The sequence below is a fragment of the Marmota monax genome, unplaced genomic scaffold (genome assembly GCF_021218885.2).
Source record: "Marmota monax isolate L192 unplaced genomic scaffold, Marmota_monax_Labrador192_F-V1.1 WCK01_AAM20220418_F8-fsc00285, whole genome shotgun sequence".
Taxonomy (NCBI): Eukaryota; Metazoa; Chordata; class Mammalia; order Rodentia; family Sciuridae; genus Marmota; species Marmota monax.
In genome coordinates this window covers 1,552,784-1,576,778 of record NW_026695045.1, presented here as the reverse complement: position 1 = coordinate 1,576,778, position 23,995 = coordinate 1,552,784, and the positions used below count along the sequence as shown (strand labels likewise).

Below are 23,995 nucleotides of genomic sequence, written 5' to 3'. Positions count from 1 at the left end.
CCTGCCCATGCCACAGCGCCCGGCTGCGGGCGGAGCCGGAGCCGGAGCCTGGGGAGGCGGCGGGGGCCCTGAGCGCAGCCCGCGGCCCCCGCGCGGAGCCAGGCCCGCTGCCGTCCCCGCCGCCCGGGCCCCCGGCATGCAGCCCCTGCTGCGGAGGTGACACTCCTGGGCTCGAGCCGCCGCCGCCATCGCCACCATGGGTGAGTGTCGCCACCGCCCCGGCCTGTGCCCGCGCTGCCTCGCGACGCCCCGCCCCGGTTGGAGGGGAGGAGAGCCCTGGGCCGCCGCCTGACAGGCATGGACAGCTCGCCCAGCCCCGGGCTGCGGACGGTCGGCCCCCCGCTCACCGGCTTGCGGCGCCGGGGCCGGGTTTCTGGCTCCCGAGGCCCTCCGGGGCTGCCCCGCCGGCCGAGCCCACTAGGCAGCCCTCTTTCCGGGAGGCGCGGAAGGCGCATCCCGAGGAGGAGGAGGAGGAGGCGGAGGCGGCGGCGAGACCCAGGGCCAGTGCTCCGCTGGGCAGCCGGCTCCAGCCTCAGCGAGCCGGCCCTGGAGCCCGAGGGAGGGGGAGCGAGAGCGCAGTGTAGGGCCCGGGTTGGAGGCTGGTGCAGGCCCAGCTGCTGTTGTGTCTTTTCCTTGATTTGCTTTTTTTTCCTGCCTGTGTCATTTCCTTCCCTTTGCTCACATAGGCCAGCCTGTGAGTTCCCGGGGCTTGCTTTCGAGTCCTGGTGCGCGCCCCAGCGCAGGGGGAAGGGCGTGCGAGGATCGGCTGCGAAGTGATTAAACTCGAATCTCTGTTATCAACAGCGTGGTTGAGAAATGCGTGCTCCACGCAGATTGCAGAAGGTTAGGAATGTAGGGTGCTGCAGATTATAGTTCTTCCGCTGCTTTTTGAAAGATTCATTTGTGGTGTTTTACGTCTATTATTTTTCTCTTGTGATATTCCTGAAAATTATGTAACTTTTGAAAGAAACATTTGCTACAGAAAAGATTCTAGGAAATCATTTCCTTTTTGTCAATATTTGCCGTTTTAGCTGGAAGGTGTAATCTAAGAAAAGCTGATATTGTCTTCCACACGCAGCACTTAAACTAGATTTCATATCCTTTTTAGTACTTAACAAATGACCATTGGAGCAGATTAAGGAATAGACGAGACAGGCGGTGTAATACTGTTGTCCCCATTCACAAGAATTATTAAAAGGGTGAACTTGAGTGAAAAAGGATTCTTTGCAAAACCATTCATTGCTTCTCCGCAGTGTCCCATGTGAAGAGGGAATGTTAATATTTGCTTTGCCCTAATAATCAGGTCAAGTTATTAGGGCATTTTGTAGGTTAAGTGTGTGCTGTGTCACATTGGTTAGATATTCATTTATGACCCATCTCCACACTCTTTGAATGAATTGCCTTGTTCTGTTTCATGCTGTCCCTCAAACAGTATAGGAAGGGTTTATTTGTTTGCTGGGCTTGTTGTTTCTTTCCAATTATGTTCTTTAAAAGTTCTTTCTCTTCTAGGGAATGTCTCCCATGAGAGTTAAACATATAAAGGAATCCAATAAGGCCTGATGTTCAAATATATAATTCTACAAACATTTTTTGAACATTTACTATAAATGGGGCACAGAATTATTTTTGTCTTCCCAAGGCTTTAAATATTTATAGAATTTGAACTAATCTTTGAATTGATTTATGAACCTATATTATAATAGTTAGTCTTCTATAAGTCTACTCTTGTCCTGTGTGGAAGCATTAAGTCCAAAAGGGGTTATGAAGAACTTGAGGTGTTCACACTTTGCAAAACCAGTAAGATTGTCCAGATGTGAGGGCTACATCTCATTACCTAAAATAGATATACGAACCTGTTTTCAAGACATTTTTAAAAAGTTTAAGTGTCTGAATTATGGGGAGGAAAGGAACTATATAGGTAATTTCAGAGTCCCAAAGGTAAAGGACCAGGAACTTTTAATTTGTCCTTTTATCAGTTTTACATTAAAAAACTGAGACTGTGAAGAGGGGAATTAACTTGTCTGGTGGCAGCAATACACTGGACAAGCCAGTTTAAAAACCACTGCCCTGGCTCTTTCTCCCCTTGCCATTCCCTACCTCTTTCTTTTCTGTAGATGATCTTAACACACTGTGAGAGGTAGTATTGAGTTTTCTAGACACCGGGCTCTTTCATTTGTTTTGTTTAGAGCTCAGCAAGGTTATATGTACACAGACACACACTCTCTCTGAAATACTAATTTTATTTTGGTGATGTAAATGATGAAAACTCATCCCCAGTTAGTTTGCTTTGGTTGTAGTTCTAAATAAACCAGCAAGGAAGAGGCCCTGGGTTCAATCCCCAGCACCAAACAAATAAATGAAATAATTTGATGAAAAAGAAACATAGATTCCTTAATATCTTAGTTACACTTGTTGAACTCCATCCCAGTGAGGAAAGGACTAAGACTAATTTGAATACCCTGCCCTGCAGGTTCTTTTGTTAATAGTCATATTTTCTTGAGCTGTTCTATGCCCCAGACTCAAGCCTGTTTGGCAACTTGTATTGTTAATAAAAACAGTTCAGATTTTATATTGGTTATTAGCTCCAGTAAATTTCTAGTAGAAACTATATTTTGTAAATAACAAAAAATTCTTCTTTTTACTTTGATACCATGCTATGTAACTATTAAGAAAAAAAAATGGGATTGACTGGTTGTTATTTCTTGGTTACCGTAGAATTCCCTCCCAGTTTTAGTAATTGTAATGGCAAGTGCTGTTAATAATACCTGAGACTAATTCACTAGTGTTTATTTGGTGTTTTTATAAATACAATCTGAAACTTAGTGGAATATGTTACTGAAAAACATGTAATAACTTGGAAATATTAAGGAAAAATATAGTGAACTAAGTATAGGATTAAATAGTCTGGTTCTAGTCGCTGATTTGATGTCAGAATCATGGTGACTGTTACAGAGTCTGTGTCTCTAGGGTTCCAAGGCTGTTGGGAGCTCCCTGGAAGACCAAATTCAATTTAGTTTGGCTAGAATATGATCACCTGTGTAGACTCAGAATGGTTATTAACTTTTGATTGAAACTTGAATTATAGCCAGGCGTGGTGATGCATGCCTGTAATCCCAATGACTCAGGAGTCTGGGGCAATTTAGTGAGACCCTCAACAAATTAGCAATATGCTGTCTCAAAATTAAAAAAGAAAAAAAAATACTGGGGATGTGACTCAATGATCAAGTGTCCCTGGGTTCAATCCCCAGTACCAAAAAGAAAGAAAGAAAACCTTGAATTGCAGTTTCACAAATCAACATAACATGATTTGTGATATTTTTACCATGTCTTAACGTGATTTCTAATATTTTTTAAAACTGACAATTGGATTTTAAAACTGAATTTTAAGCATTTATAAAAAAGTAATAATCCATCCATTAAGTGCTACTTTGGTGGACACACAGATGATAAGAATCAATTCTGGTTCTATGTAAGCTATCCATTTATTGTTTTGCCCATTTGTCAAGTGTTTCCTATGTTCCAGGTGTAATATTAAGCCCTGTACCTGCATTATTCTGCTCAAGAAGTTATAGTTAGATTAGATGAACCAAAAACATATAAACAATACAGGTTGAATATTACTGTTTTTTTTTTTTTAAAACTCCAAAACACTGGGATCAGAAGTGTTTAAAATTTCAGAGGTTTTGGGTTTGGGAATATTTGCATGGCATTTACTGGTTGAACATTCCTAACTCATTTCAGATTTTGGATTAGGGATGGTTAACCAGTAAGTGCAACAAAAAAAATATAGGTACTTTGTCAAAAGTGTGTAAAGATTTGCAAGAAGGAGAGCTCAGTTCTGTAACTAATGGTTTAACCACACAATCCTATAGCTTCTAGTTTTTTAAGTTAGTTTTTTCAAATATTAAAATATAAAGGTGTTACATAGTATTTCTTTTTATGAGGAAGCAGTGGTTTTCTTTGTAATATGTATTTAAAATTTTTGAACTGTAAATTAATGTCAGATGCCTGTTATATATCCTAGAAACAGAAAAATAAACACCAGAATTTAACTTTGAGATCTAGCAAAGTTTCAACCGTGTTGTTGAAGGAGAAAAATTTGTGAACTGAGGATGGGGACTTTTTGTACATACTTGTTATAAAATGACGTTTGCTTGGGTATGGACAGGGTGGAGACACTGGAAATATGTGAAATGTCATGAAGAGAAAGAGTTAAAATCTGACTCAGGGACACTCTGAAGCATAGGCTGTCCTGGGTTGAGCACTGTGATCAGATAATCTGGCAGAGCTGGGTAGAGCCTTGGCAAGATGAAGAAATAACATCATTAGTTAAGTGAAAACAAAGATAAAAATACTTTGGGGATTTGTATATATGGAAAAGAGAGAGTGTATGGCATAGTAATCAGACATCTTGCCAGATGACAGTGTTTATTGGAGGACACTGTGCATCTGGCAACTTTTCTGTATTTTTAGCTAGGAAAACTCTTACATGGGAAATGTCTTAAGACCCTTCTTTTAGATAGAAGTAATATCTCAATCTGGAAGGATGACTTCCTGCTGGAGCTAAAAAGAGGAATGTGTTGTTTGGCAGCCCCCATACCCTAGGTCAGGGTTTAAGAGAAGAAAAAGTACATGCTGCTGGGAAATTATGGATACCTGTCTACTTAAAACTGTTTAAGACTTTCCACTTTGTAAGCCTGAACTCTGATTCTTGTTTTATATATGGCTTCTTTTGTATCATCTATGAATGCTCCTCCCTTTCCCTTCATATGTTTCTTACTTCTTCCTCCTGTACCTTCCTTTCCCCCTCCTCCCTTCTCCTTTTTTGGAGTCTGGGTACTGGGCCTCACACATGCTAGCAAGTGCTCTACCACTGCACTGTACCCCCACCCCTTTTTTATTGTACTTTGGGACAGGGTCTTGCTAAGTTGCCCAGGCTAGCCTCAAATTTGTGATCTTCCTGCCTCAGCCTCCTGAGTTGCTGGGATTTTAGATATGGGCTTAACTGTTTTTTGCATTTAAGATTTATGCGTGTACATGTGTGTTTTAAACTGCTGGGGTTAGAACCCAGGGCCTTGCTCTACAGCTGACTTATATGCTCAACTTCAAAAAGCCAACTGCTTCTCTCTTTTTTTTTTTTTCCCTCTTTCTTTTCCTGCAATGCTAGGGATTAAACCCAGGGACTTGCACATGGTAGGCAAGTGCACTACTGAGCTACATCCCCAGCCTTGGTTAATATTTTTTATAAACTAATGTTTGTGTGGTGTTTATTCTTTTACCCTTAGAATTGAAATACTTTCAAATAGCTTTTATAAATTTCTAATGGGGCTAGAATATAGCTCAGCAGTAGAACACTTGCCTAGCTTTTATGAAGCCCTGTGTTCAATCCCCAGTACCCTAAAAACAAGCAAAAGAATAAAACATTCTAATATATAAAATATGATAAATATTCATTAAATGGTTATTGTTAATGATTAATACATTTTCAGGATTAAATTTAAGTACTAAGGTAGATTAAGTAGCCTCCAGTTTTTTTCCACTGACCTGTTCCTACTGATGATAATAATAGCCAGCATTTTTTTTTTTTAGTATTACTAAATGTTAGGTACCATGAGAAGTAATTTATAAGTTCATTTGTTCTTTTTTCTTTCTTTCTGATTTTTAATTTTCACAGCACTCTGTGAAATAATGCTTTTATTACTTCCATTTTACAGATGAGGAAATTGAGGTTTAGGGAGAATAAGTTTTGTTTACTTAGGAATATTACACTGAAGGGGTGCAAATAATTCAGATAAAATCACAGTCAAAGAAGAAATGCCTAAAAGAGCTACTTGATTTCCTTCCTGTCTTTATCCATGTCCTCAGTTTGAAGTATCTGTTGAAGAACTATTTTGCTTCTAGTAACTTTGACTTTTACATAAAAACAGGTTCTATAACCTTGTTTTACTTGTGTCAGGCGATAGTGTCAAACCATTCCTTAGTGTGTTCTCAGCTCGAAAACTACCAAACAGGTTTATCCCATTAAGCATTGTTGGGAGTTGGTTAGCTTTCTGGAGATGGAATTTGTCAACCCGATAAACCAGCTCTTATAATAGCATCATCTGATACAGAATTAGAAATAATTCTGCCAGTCATACTTGTGGATTTGACTCAAAAAGTGTGTTTTATTCACATCCCTGTTTGTTCAATATAAAAATTTAGACAACTGAAATCTATACCCCCACCCCTGCAACCTCTCATCTCTCTCTCTCTCTCTTTTTTTTGCATGCCAGAGATCAAAGCCTGGGTCTTATGTGTGCTGGGCAAGCACTTTAACACTGAGCTATTTTTGAGATTTAAAATCTTGGTTGTAAGAATTAAAAAAACAAAAAAAACAAAAACCCAAGATAGTCCCCCCACTGCTCCTACCTCTAAGCTATATCCTCAGTCCAAAGTTCTTTTTCTCTAAGGAGCATATAAAGAAATTGCTAGAAAATATAAAATAGTGATGGGACTTACGTGTTTTAATTTTGACTAATGTCTTTTTGGAGATACCCACTTCCCATTTGGTGTCCCATGTGAATGCTTTCAGTACTATAACCGTGTCACCCTTTACAAATTTTTGTATGTGTTTTGAAGTGGAATCGTAGAGAAGCTACTCTTCTGATGTTTTTCTTGCAAGTTTTAAGTCTAATTTTACTTTTCTGATTTTAGTATATGTGCTGCCGAAGCGAGCACATACTTTTCTGGATAGACAAAAACCTCTTTATAGGCACCTTTGTCCTTCCTTTCCTTTACCTCCTCTGAGGTGTGGTGGGCCTCTAAGCAGAGTAGGAAGAGGGGAGAGGCAAATAGTATGGGAGAAGAAATTGGAATGATGCTGTGTTTTCCTTTTCATTGGGGTATTAGAATATTTCCAAGGGACAAACAGAAGATAGGCACTCTATTTGGGAGTAGTCTTTTGCACTTGTTTCTTTTAAAGTTGTGTCCCAAGTCCCCAAGTGACTCACTTGACACCAAAGTGTAACAACTCATCCCCCATATCCCTTCCAGAGCAACAGATTTAATTATTTTCAACCTCTAAATGTTAATTGAATGAATAGAAACCTCGTGAAGGACCTAGGAGAATTTTGCAAAAGTTAGAATTGGGCTGATTTGGGTTCTGCTTTTGCTCAGTTGTTTTCAGGGCATGAGAACTCCAGTAATTTATGCTATTTCAAGGAAAAGAGATTAAAAGTAATGCCAGTAAGGTAGAGACAATGCATTGCTTGGTCAGGGAAGAAAAACAATAGAACTGCCCTTTGACTTTCCTATAGGAAGCAGAAGGTCTGTAAACTTTGTAGAGTTAGGGGGCCTATATTCAAATGCAAGGCTTGTAAAAAAAAAAAAAAAACAAAACAAAAAAAAACAAAAACACCTCTGCTCCAAGTAGCTACCTGAAGTCCTTGTTTGGTACCTTTTTAAGATTTGCTCTCCTACATATGATGCTTTAAGAATAGGTCTGGGACTGACTGTGTCCCATACTCAGCTCTCTCTGAATTTATCTTTTCATTAATACCCTGTTACACATGTGTGCTATGTTTTTTTTTTTCTCTTTTTTGTGGTACTGGGGATTGAACCCAGGGGCATTCTACCACTAAGCTAGGTCCCCAGCCCTTTTTATTTTTATTTTAAATCAGGATTTCATTAGCTCAGGCTGGCCTTGAGCTTACTATCCTCCTTCATCAGCCTCCCAAATTGCTGGGATTATAGGTATGTACCACCTGTGCCTTGGCTCCAACTTTGCATCTGTTTTTCCTGTTAAGTTTTTCTAATACTGGACAAATTGCTCTTTTTTAGTATCTCCCTTAGTTGCAATCAGTTGGCAAATACTGCTGCCAGATTTTTGACTGGAGCGCTCCTAAAACTTCGTTAAAATTTAAATTGGAATGTGAGGGGCAGGAGCCTGAGCTCTGGTTCTGCCCCAGAGTAGCCTGTCCTAGAGGAGGCTGCCCACACAGAGGGGCTGTGCAAGTTTTCTGCTCAGGATATACAGATGTTTGGCTCGTGAAAAATGGCAGCTCTCAGTGTGAGGGTCAAGTGGAGATGAAGACCTCTGGAGGCTGGAGAACACTCTGTGCCTCCAACTGGAATATGGCCAATGCCAATGTAGTTTGCGGTCAGCTGGGCTGTGGAGTCGCCATCTTCACCCCAAAAGGAGCATACTTTGTGGAAGGAGAAGATGAGATCTGGAGAGACCAATTCCACTGCTCAGGGTCTGAGTCCTTCCTGTGGAATTGTCCTGTGACTGCCCTGGGTGTTCCTGCCTGTGCCCATGGAAACACAGCTTCTGTGGTCTGCTCAGGTCCTGTCAAGAGGTTTTAAGAGGTGTAGTTGTAAGTAAGCATTATTATTTATTGCAATTCATAAACAACACTGTATAACAATGAATGAAAACTCTGGGAAGTTTCTCACCCTGGACCATCAGAGAACATTAGCAGCTCACAGAAGTCACCTGCACATATTTCCAGTCACTGTGCCCTCCTGTCCTCTGAAGATGAGCACTCTGACTTCAGCTGCCAAAGAAAATTTTTGTCAGATTTGACCATTATGTAAAATCATACAGTATCTTCTCTTGTTGTATCTACTTTGACTCTACCTTTTGCTTAGAATTTACCCATTTTGCTATTTGTAGCAGAGCTTCCTTTTTTTATTGCTGTTGAGTTTTCTGCTGAATGACCACATGATACATTCAAGTGGTATTGATATTTGATGCTTGTTGACTTCCCAAATAATGATCCTACATATTTTCATGGTAATAGCTTCTGGTGTAGGTATGTATGTATTTGTATCAGATTTTTAACCCTTGTCCTTTTACTTTCACTCTCTTAATGTTGTAATCTTTCAGATGTCAAATGTAGTTCTTAATGAAGCACAGATTGTCAACATTTTTTGTACCCTAAATAAAACTTTGTACCATAACAGCATAAACATATTCTCCCAGGGTATGTTATACATGTTCCTTTTCTTTTGAATATAATTGTACAATCTTTCTGGGGTTGATATTATAAGGGAGTGTATGATGTGAAGAAAACTTACACATTATTGTTTTGGCAGCAAATTGTCTCAGCATCATTACGGAAGATGCTTTTCCCAATCATAAGTCATCTTTGAAATAAACAGGGTGTAGATATTCTTATTCATTCTGTACTCGGTTCCATTCAATTCTGTTGTTTATCCTTACAGCAGGTCTTATGTCCTTAATTATTATGACTTTATAGCATGTCTGAGTAAGTTTCCTTTAAAGATTACTTCAGAGTAAATCCTCTGATTGTGTGTTTTTTCTTGCCTAATGCATTAGTCATGCTTGGTCATATGCATTTCACATATATTTTAGAAGCCACTTTATATGTTTCTACAAATAAAAGGATGATGTTATTTAGGTTGATCTTGGATTTGGACTACACATGAATGTGGAGATAATTGACTTACAAAGGATATCTCTAATTTCTCTCAGAGATCATACATAGTCTTTATGATGTTTAATCCTAGGTGTTTTTGTGTTTGATGCTATTAATGTTTATTTTGGTGAAATATTATAGGAATGACTTTAAATTGTTTTCAACTTTATTTTTTATATGTGTGTGGGGTGTTTGGCTTTCCTTTTTTTATTTAATTTATTTATTAATGTTAAATTGATAATTCTTAAACAATTTGAAGGATAGTATAAAATTGCCAGATAATCCTAAACCAGATTTCCAAATGCCACTATTTTATTATGTTACCTGCTTCTGATCCATTTATGCCTAAATTTATCAAATCTTTCTTAATGAGTAGTTAAGAATCAGTGGATAATGTAACGTGTACCATTACTCCTAAAGTATTTTCAAGAATTTCATATGTAAACACAGTGCTGTTGCAAATTCCATAAATCCACTTGATGTAACGTGATTATATAGTGTATTAGCCTTGTTCATATTTTTACTAATTTTACTAAGTATGTTATTCACAGTAAAAAAATGTATGGTAAAAAAAAAAAAAATTTAAATTGTCATAATCTGATCTCATTTATTTACTTTAGTGAGGCATCTGCTGTAGTGATTGTTGTTACTGGGTCTGTCATTTTACCTAGGCAGAACCCCCTGAGTATTAGTTGTATAATTTATGGAAGTGCTTTGCTGATCTCTGTTTTAGTCCCTTAGCCCATGTGCTCTTTTTCATTGCAGATGAACAGGAGGCATTGGACTCGATCATGAAGGACCTGGTGGCCCTCCAGATGAGCCGACGTCCCCGTGCGTCTGGATATGAGACCATGAAGAACAAGGACACGGGTCACCCAAATAGGCAGGTATGTGTGGCCTTAACAGATTTGTTGGAGAGGGATTTTTCCAATGGGAAATATTTGATAAGTTAAGGCCACTCTACTAACAGCCTTGAGTTCTGTGGTCCTTTCCCTTCACAGTCTGTTAAATGGTAAATGATATATATCAACCAGATGTGAGTCTATGACCTGAAGTTCCAGAGCCTTGTGCATAGCATTTCATTTATAAAGAATAAAAATAGCTGGGTGCAGTGATGCACATCTGTAATCCCAGTGGCTTGGGAGACTGAGGCAGGAGGATCTTGAGTTCAAAGCCAGCCTCAGTAATGGCAAGACACTAAGCAACTTAGTGAGACCCTGTCTTAAATAAAATACAGCTGGGGATGTGGCTCAGTGGTTGAGTGCCCCTGAGTTCAATCCCCAGTACCAAAAAAAAAAAAGAATGAAAATAATTATTTTACTTATTATGGGGAGAGTATTCATACAATTTTTTTCCTTTACTGATTATTTGGCCTTAGTTCAGATTCATGCTTCCTAACTCAGAAGTATTTTAGAGTATACCTTAGAGTATGTATTCAGAGAAAATTAATTTTATGTAAAACATAATTAGGAAGGGAAATTTCATTCAAATGTTACATAAGTACTTGGGACACTGAGCCAGGAAGATGGCAAGTTCAAGGATAGCCTCTGCAACTAGCAAGACCCTATTTCAAAATAAAAGGACTGAGGATGTATCTCAGTGGTAGAGTACCCCTTGGTTCAATCCACAGTACCCCAGAAAATAAATTAAAATTTTTTTTTAATTTAAAAATGCCACATAATATATTCTAAAGGCAACAATGAATGACTTGTTGTTGTTATTATTTATAGTTGTTTCCTATTATTGACTCATAATATATTTTTGAGATAATATTTGTTTTATTGAGAGTCCTGTGCTTCTTCAGAAAAACATTGCCTATTTTTGTTAACATTTAAACCTGTGTGCTGTTGGGAATCTTCTCACCTCTAGTGTCATCTATTGTCCTATTTCCTGGGTACTTTGGCCTGCGGAGAGGAATGAATGGATGGGGAGCTTTCCTCCCTAGTGGGTATCACCAGTGCTGTATCTGATGGTGTTGCACATGTTTGATGAAAATTTGTCCATGATATCCATTCTTTCATGATCTAACCTCTTCTCTCATTTGCATCTTGTCTACCAAGTCTTCAGAAGTATCCTTGGTTCCTAGAGAAAGCATAAGCATAAGGCTCTAGGATTTTTTCTATCTGTGGTCTTGCCTCCTAGAGTATTTCCTGCCTTTAGGAATTCTAAGGCCCCCCCCACCCCCCGGGGGGAGGTGGAGAGGATTATTTTTGTTCCATATTATTAATGGAGAGATCACTTTAGAAAGCTTTCATTGTAATTATCTTACAGAACTGAGCTAGGAACAGATTAGGACCCATTCTTCTAATATTTTCATACATTATTCTGTCTAATTGTGTGGGTTCTCCTTGTTGTAACTTATTTGTATTCAAAGCCACTTTTGGAAGGAGCATTTTACCAGAATTGAGTTCCCTCCCCCAGGCTTGAGCCTAATGACCTCACTTTCCTTCCTGTCTTCCTATGTGGAGTTTGCCTGCGAACACTGCTCCAGTTAGCTGATCTTTTTCCATACTGAACTATGGGCGTAGATATCAGTTAGTGGGTGAAAAGGGGAAGGTGTTTTGAGCTGGAAGACCCATATGGACTGAGGGAAAAAGGAGTGAAGTAGTCCCTGATAGTTCCTTAACAGGAATTACCTTTTAGGAATCATTCTGTTTAGAGGCTAAAAGCTATTATAAAAGAAATCTTGATTTTTTTTTTCCCCCTATGTCTGCTGTTATGTTATTGGAGTGAAGTCAGTGGTTGGGAAAGTTGTATAAAGAATTGGCTATTTTTTAGAAATTAATCTTCATGGGTACTGGCTCTTTGCACCTATAATTTACTTGAGTAATGTCACATTTTTTTTCTGTTATGTGGAGGATGCAAATCATTAACCTCAGTTTTTTTGTTTTTAAAGAAAAAACACAACAGCAGCAGCAGCTCAGCCCTTCTGAACAGCCCCACAGTAACAACAAGCTCATGTGCAGGGGCCAGTGAGAAAAAGACATTTTTGGTAAGGACCTGTATTACCTGTTAAAGCTGAAATGTGCTTTTAAATTTGCTATTCATTCTAAAAGAGTGAAATTCATTTCTCAGATAAGTTGTTTTAGTGAATTTGTAGGGACCATTGGTTCCATGTTCTGTGCCTCTAATCATTTCTCACAACAGTATTCATAAACAGCCTCTCTCAGTACTAATAAACTTCCTGTGATGACAGAAATGCTTTAATATTTGTGCTGTCCAATATGGTAGCCACTAGCCACATGTTCTGTTGAGCAACTGACGAACTAAGTTTTAAATTTTACTTATTTTTAATTAAGTTAAATAGTCACATGTGGCTGGTGATTATTTGAGAGTAAAACTTTACATACTATGTAAAGTATTGTTGATTTTTTAAAAAGGAAATTAAGTCTGTACTTAGAGATGGTAGAGATTCATTGGTGCCTTCCATATTTCTACACAGGTCATGAGTTTCTATAAATTATTATAAGTTCATCAATGGGAATCCTATCTAATGAAATTCTATTCTTTGGAGAATGTGAAGCTGTGACTCTAACATGACTGTTTTTGAAATTAAAGCTCAAGTTTTTGTGCAATATTAGGTAAAAATCCAAAAAGTGTCAAGATGACTTTTCCCTTTAAGTCAAGGATGTAGAATGATCTCTTCTGGGAAGCCTAGTAGCTTTTCACCAGGAGAGATAGTCTTCAAAAATCTTTAAAAAAAATTTTTTTTTAGTTGTAGATAGACCTTTATTTATTCATACGTGGTGCTGAGAATCGAACCCAGTGCCTCACACGTGCCAGGCAAGTACGCCACCACTGAGCCACAACCTCAGCCCCTTCAAAAATCTTGAAAGCAGAAAGACAGTGCATTTATAAAAGAGAGAAGGTGAAATGGGGGTGAGGGGAAATGCATGGGGGAGAAGTATTGACAGTTTACAATTTAGTGTAATGAAAATCATGGGGGTGGGGAGTAGGGGGAAGCTGGGGTTGTGGCTCAGCGGTAGAGCGCTCGCCTAGCACATGTAAGGCTCTGGGTTTGATCCTCAGCACCACATAAAAAATAAAATAAAGGTGTATATACATATTAAAAAAAAATACCTGGAAAGTGGACTTGGGACTTTACAATTTACAGAGTAAATTAATGTTTGTTATTGTTGTTTATTGTTAGTTTAGGCTTAGGATAGGATGAAATAGCTTTTTTCATTACAAATTTTTTGCCAGAATGTCCATGCTTAAGAAGAAAGAGGAATGAAAAATCACTGCCTAATTTAAAGAGCTAAGAGATGCCAAACTGGGCTAAGAAATGTCAAATTGGGCTAAGGATTCAAATTGCAGAATTGTAGTTGAAGGTAACCAAGTATTTTGGCTAGTGGGAAAGGTTGTTTATTCATGAGTGGAATGATGTTGGCAGAAGCAAACAGCTCTTCAGTGTGCAAATGGCAGTGCTGGTTACAAGGCCAAGTTGAGACTGGCACAGCCTCATGGGGCTCAAGCTTGGCACGGCAAAGAAAATCAGAGGAGGTAGGTTCATTGATAGAAATGTTTGGGGGCTGAGGCCTGGAAGAACTGGGAAACCTAACTCAATATCTCTGATTGGTCCTGATTGGCAGGACTTAAGACATCCTCTTAAGTAAATAGGGTTGGTAACTAATTGAAAAAGAATGTGTCTGAGAACAAATAAACATTCTGAGCCACTATAGAAGTACTGTGGGCAACGAGATGCTCAGCTGTGAACGATTGGCCGGGAGGCTAGATTTGTGTTCTCTTTATTCTCTCTTCTATACATTAGGTCCCTGGAAGCCTACAGCATGGTTAGAGCTGGCTGAATATCTTAGGTGTATGGCATATCAGGTGTGATTGGCGCCTGTGGATGGTTTTGCAGGTCATGATATGTAAAATTCTCTCAGCTGGTATCCACTCACAGTGAGTACTCGCTGCCAGCTCAGTGGAGTAAAGAGAGCACTGGCCTAGAAGTCATAGAATTGTTAATCATCTGTTAACAAAGGATTTTACGATTTACTGAGTACTTTCTACAATGATAGTTAACAACATCAGCAGTTGTAAACATGTATAATATTTTAATGTTTACAGAACTTTTTATTTTATTTTTTTATTTTTAGTTGTTGATGGACCTTTATTTATTTTTATGTGGTGCTGAGAATTGAACCCAGCACCTCACACATGCTAGGCAAGTGCTCTACCACTGTGCTACAACCTCACCCCATACAGAACTTTTACACAAAGATAATTGAGTAGAACCAGGTAACAAACACAGATCTTCTGACTCTTAGTCACATTAATTTTACCAAATTTAAGTTATATAACCTTTTGGAACCTCAGTTTTTCCATCTGATATATAGACATAGTATCATATTGTGTTTACCTCATAAAGTTGTGGGTAACATGGACAGAATGTATTTTGTACATTTTATTTTATTTTTTTATTTTTTTTACAATTCAACAAAGCAGAATAACATGTTTATTATTCTAAGTTTTATATATAACTACCCCAAACATTAACAAATGGCTAAAATAATGTCTTTAAAAAGAATAGGGTTAATGAGGAGTAGGGTATCTATTGTTCTATATCCTGACTTTCTCTGTATTACGGATTAGTAATTATGTGCAAAATTAACTTGATAATAAAATTTCAAAAATATTAATTTGAAGATTTTTAGCAAAGATTTCCAAATTACATAAATGACTTCTTTGATCAACTTTTTACTTTTCATAGTCATTCTCACCCCAGTTTTTTTTTTGTGTGTTTTTACTTTCTTATCATGTAACATTCATTAACATTCTGCCCCTTATTGTTACTTATTTATTCAAATATCCTTTCACTTTATTCTCTGCATATCCTTACAAGTCACAAAAAGTATATTTATAATCTTCTGCGCCATATAAAATGAATACCCAGTTAAATGAGTAGTTGATTATAAAGTAAATCATATTCTAAAGCTTTGTGAAATTTTTGAACAGTATGCTTATCCCATATCATTTGAAATTTATATGGTTTCAACAGAGATGAGTAAGATTTTAATATGGGAAAATTGCATTTTTAGAAAACCTCTATGTGGCACCTTTTAAACTACATCCATAAAAGCCATGTGAAATAGTAAGTTCATGGCAAAAAAGTAGTGACATTCAGTTGTCTGATTTACTCTCTTTTATCGAAATCAACTGAAGAAAATTGATAATTTCACTTGTCATTTTATTTTTTTTTTATTTTTTAATTTTTTTAATTAATTTTTTATTGTTGGCTGTTCAAAACATTACATAGTTCTTGATTATTTTGTACATTTTAAAACAAACATATAAATGTGAAGTTGTAGCTGGGTGGTGTGGAACACGCCTATAATCCCAATGGCTTGGGAGGCCGGGACAGGAGGATCTTGAGTTCAAAGCCAGCCTCAACAGTGGTGAGGCGCTAAGCAACTCAGTGAGACCCTGTCTCTAAATAAAATACAAAATAGGACTGGGGATGTGGCTCAGTGGTCAAGTGCCCCTGAGATCAATCCCTGGTACCAAAAAAGTATAAATGTGAAATTGTAGTGATTACATGACTTCTATTATGTTCTAGTTCTGTAGGTGTGAACTTTGGGGAAACAGTTTCTAAACCAAAACTATGCATACTGTTTTGGAACTGAAAGTTCTAAGTTTTTCTACCTTTATTGAATTGTCATTATCAATTATTTGATTGATGGCCTTGTGCAAACTTCTGGATCTAGTCCAATTTTAGAAAACTCCAGTAAAGGAAGAAATAGAATCTTTATTTCCATGATTCTGATTTCCCTTGAATCTTATCAAGATGGCAGGTAGATGCTCCATCAGAGCCCAGAGTCTGGATCTGACTCTCTAGATAGTCCACTAGCGGGTCCTTCTGAATGGAAAAGCTGCCTTTTTTGCGGCAGAAGTAAGCAGGGCAGACCCTTGGCTATCAGTTCTACAGGAAGAGAATTCCAGGAGCTGTTCCTCTAACAGGGTCGATGATTAAGCAGACTGCCTTTTGCTTTTACCATGATAGATCTGGCTCTTCAGGACTTCCCTTCTCTTTCAAGGGTTGTTGATAAGATGGCTGGCCAGTTTGAAAATAAGACATAGCAGCACACAGCCTGGTGTGTTTTTTTTTTGTTGTTGTTGTTATAAGGTTGGTTTATAATCATCTCTTCCGCTGATCTCTTCTGACTTTTCTGAGTTACATATACAAATAAAATTTTTATTTTTGTTGCCCTTTTTCATTTATTTACAATCTCTGGCAAAATAAGGACTTCAGTTCCAAAGATGGGGGAAGCCATCAAAGGTATTCAGCAAATACAGGAAGAGGGAGCAATACAGAATCAGAGAGAGGATAAGACAAATAATGACTAACCGAGATCTTTGCCAGAACAAACTAGTTCACAAACCTTTGTTTAATAAACAGTGATTTTTTTTTTCTGGATTCTCAAGAGTTTTTTTGGATTACATGTTCACATATCAGTCCAGACTTTGAGAAATTTGCGTCTTCGTAAATTTGGTGTTACCGGTGACATCCATTGCCCCTGCTGCTTCCTGAATCTGTAGCTCAACTTTGAGGCCTGCCCTGTCCCTTTTCAGAGTGTGACCCTCACTGTTACCCTTACTGATTAACTGGTGAACAGGGGACTTGAATTTCCTAAACCTGAATCGTTATACTAATTTTCTTCCTTTTTTGGGGGGGGGTTGTTTGTGGGGGGATACTGGGGATTTAACCCAGGGTTGATTTACCCCCCTGAGCTACCTCTCCAGTCCCTTTTATTTTTTTATTTTGAGGCAGTCTCACTAAGTTGCTGAGGGTTTCACTGAGTTGCTAAGTCTGCCCTCCAAACTCTTCCCAGTGCCTCTCGAGTTACTGGGTAATAGTTATGCACTACTCTGCCAGCTCCAGAACATTTTTTCTCAGCTATGGCACCTCTATTAAATTTAACATATGAGTATAGTCCAGCTTCCTAAACACATAAAAGAAATGTAAGTTATAGTCCCTGAACCCTAGGATTTATGCATTCTTACTGGGAAATGAAGAATAAGAAGAAAGGCAGGAAGGAAGGAAGGCAGGAAGGCAGGCAGGCAAGAAGGAAGGAGAGCAAGCTGGAAGGAAGGAAGGCAGAAAGGAAGGCAGGCAAGAAGGAAGGAAGGCAGGCAAGAAGGAAGGAAGGCAGACAGGAAGGAGGGAAAACTACTGTAGTGTATGACTGTACCTAATCAATTATATGGTCCCAAAAATGAGTGCTATGGGAAACCAGGAAAGTGAAAGGTGTAAACTTGAGCCAGAAGAGCTATGGAGTCATTTCATATGGAGGTGGCACTTGAACCAGTCTGCAAAGGTTGTGTAACAGTTAGGTGGAAAGAAGGAAGAGTGGCACTCTAGGTCAGGAAACAGTTTGTTAGAGGCTAGAGGAAGGAATAAATATGGCAAATTTCAGAAAATAGAGTGAGCATTGACTGGCTTGAGGGGAGTTCCTTAGAGAACAAATAATATGCAGTGGTTAGGTAAACAGAATGAGTGTAAATCCCAGAGGATTTCAAATGGTGGTGGAGGATTTAAACTTTATTTCATAGTTGTGGGTATCACTGACTATTATTTGAACAAGGAAGGGACACCATGAAAGATAGTTGGGGCCAGGTATGATGGCACATGCCTGTAATCTCAGTGTCTTGGGAGGCTGAGGTGGGAGGATGGTGAGTTCAAAACTTAGTGTGGCCCTAAGCAACTTAGTGAAACCTTGTCTCTAAGTAAAATACATAAAGGGCTGGAGATGTGGCTCAGGTTAAGCACACCTGGGTTCAATTACTGGTACAAACAGAAGATACTTGGAACTGTAGAGGAAATGTAGAATGGGTAAGAAGTGGGGAACTGAGAAGCACAGAGGTAGCCTTCAGAATCCAGTATCAAGAGGTGACGTCAGAAAGAATGGGAAACAGAATCTCTTATCAAAGTCTTTTTTTTTTTAAGAGAGAGAGAGAATTTTTTAAAATATTTATATTTTTTTAATATTTATTTTTTAGTTTTCGGTGGACACAACATCTTTGTATGTGGTGCTGAGGATCGAACCCTGGTCGCACGCATGCCAGGCGAGTGCGCACCGCTTGAGCCACATCCCCAGCCCTCTTATCAAAGTCTTTTGAAGGGAGAAATTGGAAATTGCTATCTGTCTGTGAGCAGGGAAAGGAAGGAAAGGCTCAAATAGAACCCAGGTTTAGCTGAGAGAACAGAAGTACCAACTGAGAAATAGTGATACTGAGAAGGGAGATTCATTTAAGAGGGTAGTTGATGTAGACATATGTGGCTAGGTTAAGTGTGAGATTGCAGTGGGGAGAAAAACTGAGAGAATGTGATGGGTGGGTGTGTGTGTGCATGTGTGTGTGTGTGTGTGTGCTTGCACATGTGCGCTAATTTTTGCAGGTCTACAGTATCTTTTTTTTTTAATATTTATTTTTTAGGTGTAGATGGATACAACACAATACCTTTATGTGGTGCTGAGGATCGAACCCAGGCCCCGCCTGTTCTAGGGGAGCGCTCTACCGCTGAGCCACAATCCCAGCCCCTACAGTATCTTTTTTTAATAATTACTTTTTAATTGTAGTTGGACACAATACTTTTATTTATTTATTTTTAGTGGTGCTGAGGATCAAACTCAGGGCCTTACACAGTGCTAGGTGGATACTCTGTTGCTGAGCCACAACCCCAGCCCCTCCACAGTATCTTATCTGCAATTCTGAAATGCGGAGAGTTCTGCAAACTGAAGGGTTTTTGTTTTTTAATTTCAAGCAAACTCATTTGGGAACAAAACTTGCCTGAGTAGATGCAGGGCTATTTATAATTTTTCTCTATTCCACTTATTATGAATATTCATATTTTTCACTGCAAAAATTAGAATAACTTAGATAAATAGTTTGTATTGTGTAACAAATGAACTATGAATCTCAGTGACTTAACATAATATGGCCAGTATGAGGAGGGAGAGGAAAGTGTTCCCCACAGTAACTTAGCAATTTGAGTTGAGAGGGTCCCTGCTGTCTTGGGATGTTAGACTGCCAGGAAAGAGTATAGAACTCAATTCTGTTTCTAGCTCTTGGTCAGAAATAGGCACAGTGTCCTAAACTAACTTTAGGAAATGCACAAGAATGTAGGAAATACTTAAGAGCATTCTGCCTCTCCAGTGGGAGTGCTGCCCGCCACTGACCCAGGGATGGGGGAGGTATCATGTGGTATGCAGAGTACACACCATATTAGTTCTCTAAGTCCTAAATGTGCATTTGGAAACACTTTGGCTGCAAGGATTTTGGCTAAAGGATAGTGGACCTTTCTTAGTTCTTAAGTATCAGGTACTATTTTAATTTGTATAATTGTATAATTTAATTCTTTTGATAAATCTACATAAAAATACATGCTCTCATGATTCTTACTTTTCAGATGAAGAAATTGAGTCACAGAGAGGTTAAGTAATAAGTTAAAGGTCATACAAACTAGAGCCAGCATTTAAAGCAGGTGGTTTGACTCCACTGCTACATTTTAATAACTGCATATCTGCCTCAAATACATGGTAGGCAAATAAAGCTTTGATTCACAGATTGGGGCTGGACATAGAGATTTGAGAGTCTTTTATTTATAGGTTGACTTGATGAAATTTATCCCTACTGAGAAGAAAGTTGAGTAAAGAGGGAGAAAGCCAGAAACTGAAGATTTGAAGATTCATGGTCACATGGTGAGAGGGGTGAGAGAGGGCACGAAGAAGAGGAAACAGCAAAGAAGCAGAAGTAGTTAGTGTGTTAGGGGTTAGAGTGGTAGCAGGTTCCCAGAGGAAGAGTTGGCCACCAATGTAAAATACCCCAGAGAGGTTAAGGAGAATGGTTGGCAGGAAGGAATTGAACTAAGTTACCTTTATCTGAACCTTCTTTATCCATATTGTCAGCCTGACAGGAGAAACAGATTTAGGAATTTGGCAGATTTGGGTACACCATGTCATACATGGAAACCTGCATCTTGCTCTGGGATGGCTGTGGTATCATTAGACAAGGAATCTTTGTTTACACTATTTGCTAGTCACAGCCTTGGTTAGGCTGGAGTAGGAGTGATTTGTGGTTTGGAGCAAAAGTTTAATTCTCTCTCTCACTCTTTATTTTTGTACCAGGGATTGAACCCCAGGGACAATTAACCACTGAGCCACATCTCCAGCCCTTTTTTATATTTTATTTAGAGACAGAGTCTCACTGAGTTGCTTATGACCTCACTAACTTACTGAGGCTGACTTTGAACTCATGATCCTCCTGCTTCAGCCTCTTGAGCTCCTGGATTACAGGCATGCAACATCATGCTGGGCTTAATTCCCTTTCTAACTAACCTCATGTAGAAGCAATGCCCAAGTTATGACCCATAATGAAATAAATTTAGTTCCTTCAGTCCTATAAAGGAACTGAAGAGGTTCTTTCATATGTATGTCTAAATATATTGTTGTTCCAGTTTAAGCATGAGAGCTATTATTATGTCTTTTTTAAACTATCATCTTGTAAAATGAAAAAAAGAAGTAGATAAAAATCAACAAAAAACCTGAGGAAATCTGAATGAACTGTGAACTTAGTTAATACACGAATATTCGTTAATTAACTGTAACAAAAGGAAATGTGCCATACTAGCATAAAATGTTATTAAGGAAAGCTTAATGTGGGGGGAGAGGAATATATGGGAAGTCTGCTTTATCTGCTCAATTTTTCTGTAGATCTAAAACTGTTTAAAAACATCTATTCATTAAAAAATAATAATAATGAGAGCTACATCAAGGTATGCCAGGCTATAGGCAGAATTGGTGTAAGGATATGGTAATCCACCTTCAGGGGAAGACAGGTGAGCACTGAGGATACTTCAGAATCCATTGTGGGAATAGAGTGAAGCATGCCAGGGTGGACCATGCTTTGGAGGGATTGAACTCAGGGGCACTCAACCATTGTGCCACATCCCCAGCCATATTTTGCATTTTATTTAGAGACAGGGTCTCACTGAGTTACTTAGTGCCTCACCCTTGCTGAGTCTGTCTTTAACTCGAGATCCTCCCATCTCAGCCTCTCGAGCCGCAGGGATTATAGGTGTGTGCCACTGCACCAGCTTGAAGGTAACTTTTGTTATGGCAGCCCCTTAGCTTTTCAGGGAAGAAGAAAAGAAGACCGTGAAAAAACTGCTATCACTAATATAAATCTTGAATTCATATGGTAACTCCTCCACAGCACTGCTCCATCTTCTGGCTTTTATTTATATGTGTGTGTGTGTGCGTGTGTGTGTGTATGTATGTATATGTATGTGTGTGTGTGTGTATATATATATATATGTGCCCTTGTGTGTGGGGGGGCATGTTTACCTAGAATACAGATCCATAGGAGCAGCCTACCTTCCTGTTCTATCTCCTTTATCTCCATCTACCCATAATCTCAGCCAAAGGCTCCCCTCCTGGTTTCCCAGTTTGCTGCATGATTGTCTCCTGGTTCTGACTCCACTATTATGCCAGATATAGAGTTTTCCATCTCTTTCTTTATAAGTTCCAAAAAGTAAGTCATGTAACTTCCTTTGGTGTTCTTATTTATTTATTTATTCCAGGAGTACCAGTGATTTAACTCAGGAGCGCTTTACCACTGAGCCTCATCCCCAGCGCTTTTTATTTTTTATTTTTGATACAGGATCTTACTAAATTGCTTAGGGCCTTGCTAAATTCTGATCCTCCTGCCTCAGCCTCCTGAGTTGCTGGGATATAGGTGTGTGCCACTAAGCCCAGTGATAGTTTCCTTCCTCAGTACTTGCATTAAAGCCCTGCATCTGTGAGTGAAATAAACATTTACCTATGTGACACTTAAGTTGTAGCATAACATGGTAGTTAAGATAAGAGCTAGTCTTCCACAGATTTTTAAGCAGTGATAACTTGACCTTGGGGAGACTTCCTTAACCTTATTGTAACTCAATGTCTTCTGTAAAGTAGGAATAATAATAATACCTATTGTGCAGATTAGTTTAATAAACATATAATATGCTTAGGACAATATTGGTACATAGAAAATGCTCAAGCCAGGCATAGTGGCACACAAGTATAATACCAGCAATTTGGGAGGTTGTTACGGGAGAATTGCAAGATTGAGACCAGCCTCAGTAATTTAGCGAGACCATCTCAAATAAAAAATAAAAAAGGCTGGGGCTGCAACTCAGTGGCAAAGTGCCTATGGGCTCAATCCTTAAAGTTCAATAAGCTGGGTGAGGTAGCCCCTGCCTATATTCCAGTAACTGGGGGGAGACTGAAGCAGGAGGTTTGCAAATTTGAGACCAACCTCACTGATTTAGCAGACTCTGTCTCAAAATAAAACAAATTTTTTTTTGTACCAGGGATTAAACTTCAGGGGCACTAGACCACTGAGCCACATCCCCAGCCCTATTTTGTATTTTCTTTAGAAACAGGGTCTCACTGAGTTGCTTAGCACCTTGTAGTTGCTGAGGCTGATTTTGAACTTGTGATCCTCCTATTTCAGCCTCCGGATCCACTGGGATTACAGCCATGTGCCACTGTGGCTGCCCACTAAAACAATTTTTAAAAAAAGAAAACAAGAAAATGCTCAATAAATGTTAAAAATTATTGTGTTATTATTAATTGATAAAATGACTTATAGGTTATATGAAAAGAAAACATCAGGGCTGTATGTTTTGGGTTTTTTTTTGTTGTTGTTTGTTTGTTCTTATTTTTGTAGTACTAGGAACTGAACCCAGGGACACTCTCTCACTGAGCTACACCCACATCCCTTTAGTTTGAGACAGGATCTCACCAAATTGTTCAGGCTGGCCTCAAATTTGCAGTTTTTTTGCCTCAGCCTCCAGAGTTGCTAGGATTATGGACATGTGCCACTGTACCTAGCTCAGGGCTATATTTGAAGAGTTATCACATTACAGGCCTTGTCCCTCAAGGGAGCCTTGCTGTCTACTTTTTAGTACATGTACTTTCCAGGAATACTGAGCTATTTGAGCCTCACTTTCCTTGTGTTTAAAATAATGGACTAGAGGATGGTATTCTTATGTTCTAATTTAGTGATATAGTCTGGGTATCCTCTGGGAGGTTCCTAAGACTATTTCAGGGTCAAAACTTTTTATAATACTAGATGTTACTTGCTCTTTTCACCCTTATTCTCTTAAGAATATACAGTGCAGTTTTCCAGAGTAGCTATATATGTCATTGCAACAGAGTGAAAACAAAAACAAACATAAGAATCCAGCTGTCTTAGGTAAGGTGTAAAAGAGATTTGCATTTTCTCAGTATATTTTTTGGAAAATACTATTTTTAAGTAAAAATCTATATTAAGTATTAATATAAATATTATATTGAACAAAAAGTCTATATTTTTTATTTTAATTGCTGTGTGTGTGTGGTACTGGGACTTAAACCCAGGGCCTCACACATGCCAGGCAAGCATTTTACCACTGAGCTACACCCCCAGTCTTAATTGCTACTTTTAAATGAATAAAAGAAATAAGATTGGGGCTGGGGATGTGGCTCAAGCGGTAGCGCACTCGCCTGGCATGCGTGCGGCCCGGGTTCGATCCTCAGCACCACATA

General features: G+C 38.8%; 1 protein-coding gene across 3 annotated transcripts in view; it reads left to right on the top strand.

The window, feature by feature from the left end:
• Window positions 1–84: 84 nt before the first annotated feature.
• Window positions 85–23,995, top strand: part of Map3k3 (mitogen-activated protein kinase kinase kinase 3) — a 73,906-nt gene continuing 49,995 nt past the window's right edge. The window contains exons 1-3 of one of the 3 annotated variants that reach the window (XM_046427715.2): window positions 85–200; window positions 10,185–10,306; window positions 12,316–12,411. In XM_046427715.2, the coding sequence (XP_046283671.1) occupies window positions 197–200; window positions 10,185–10,306; window positions 12,316–12,411 (222 nt within the window). In that variant the 5' untranslated portion in view covers window positions 85–196. Of the gene's footprint in view, window positions 201–700; window positions 844–7,836; window positions 8,355–10,184; window positions 10,307–12,315; window positions 12,412–23,995 lie in introns of those variants that run through there. The other 2 variants (XM_058573720.1, XM_046427714.2) reach the window with 2 other exon arrangements.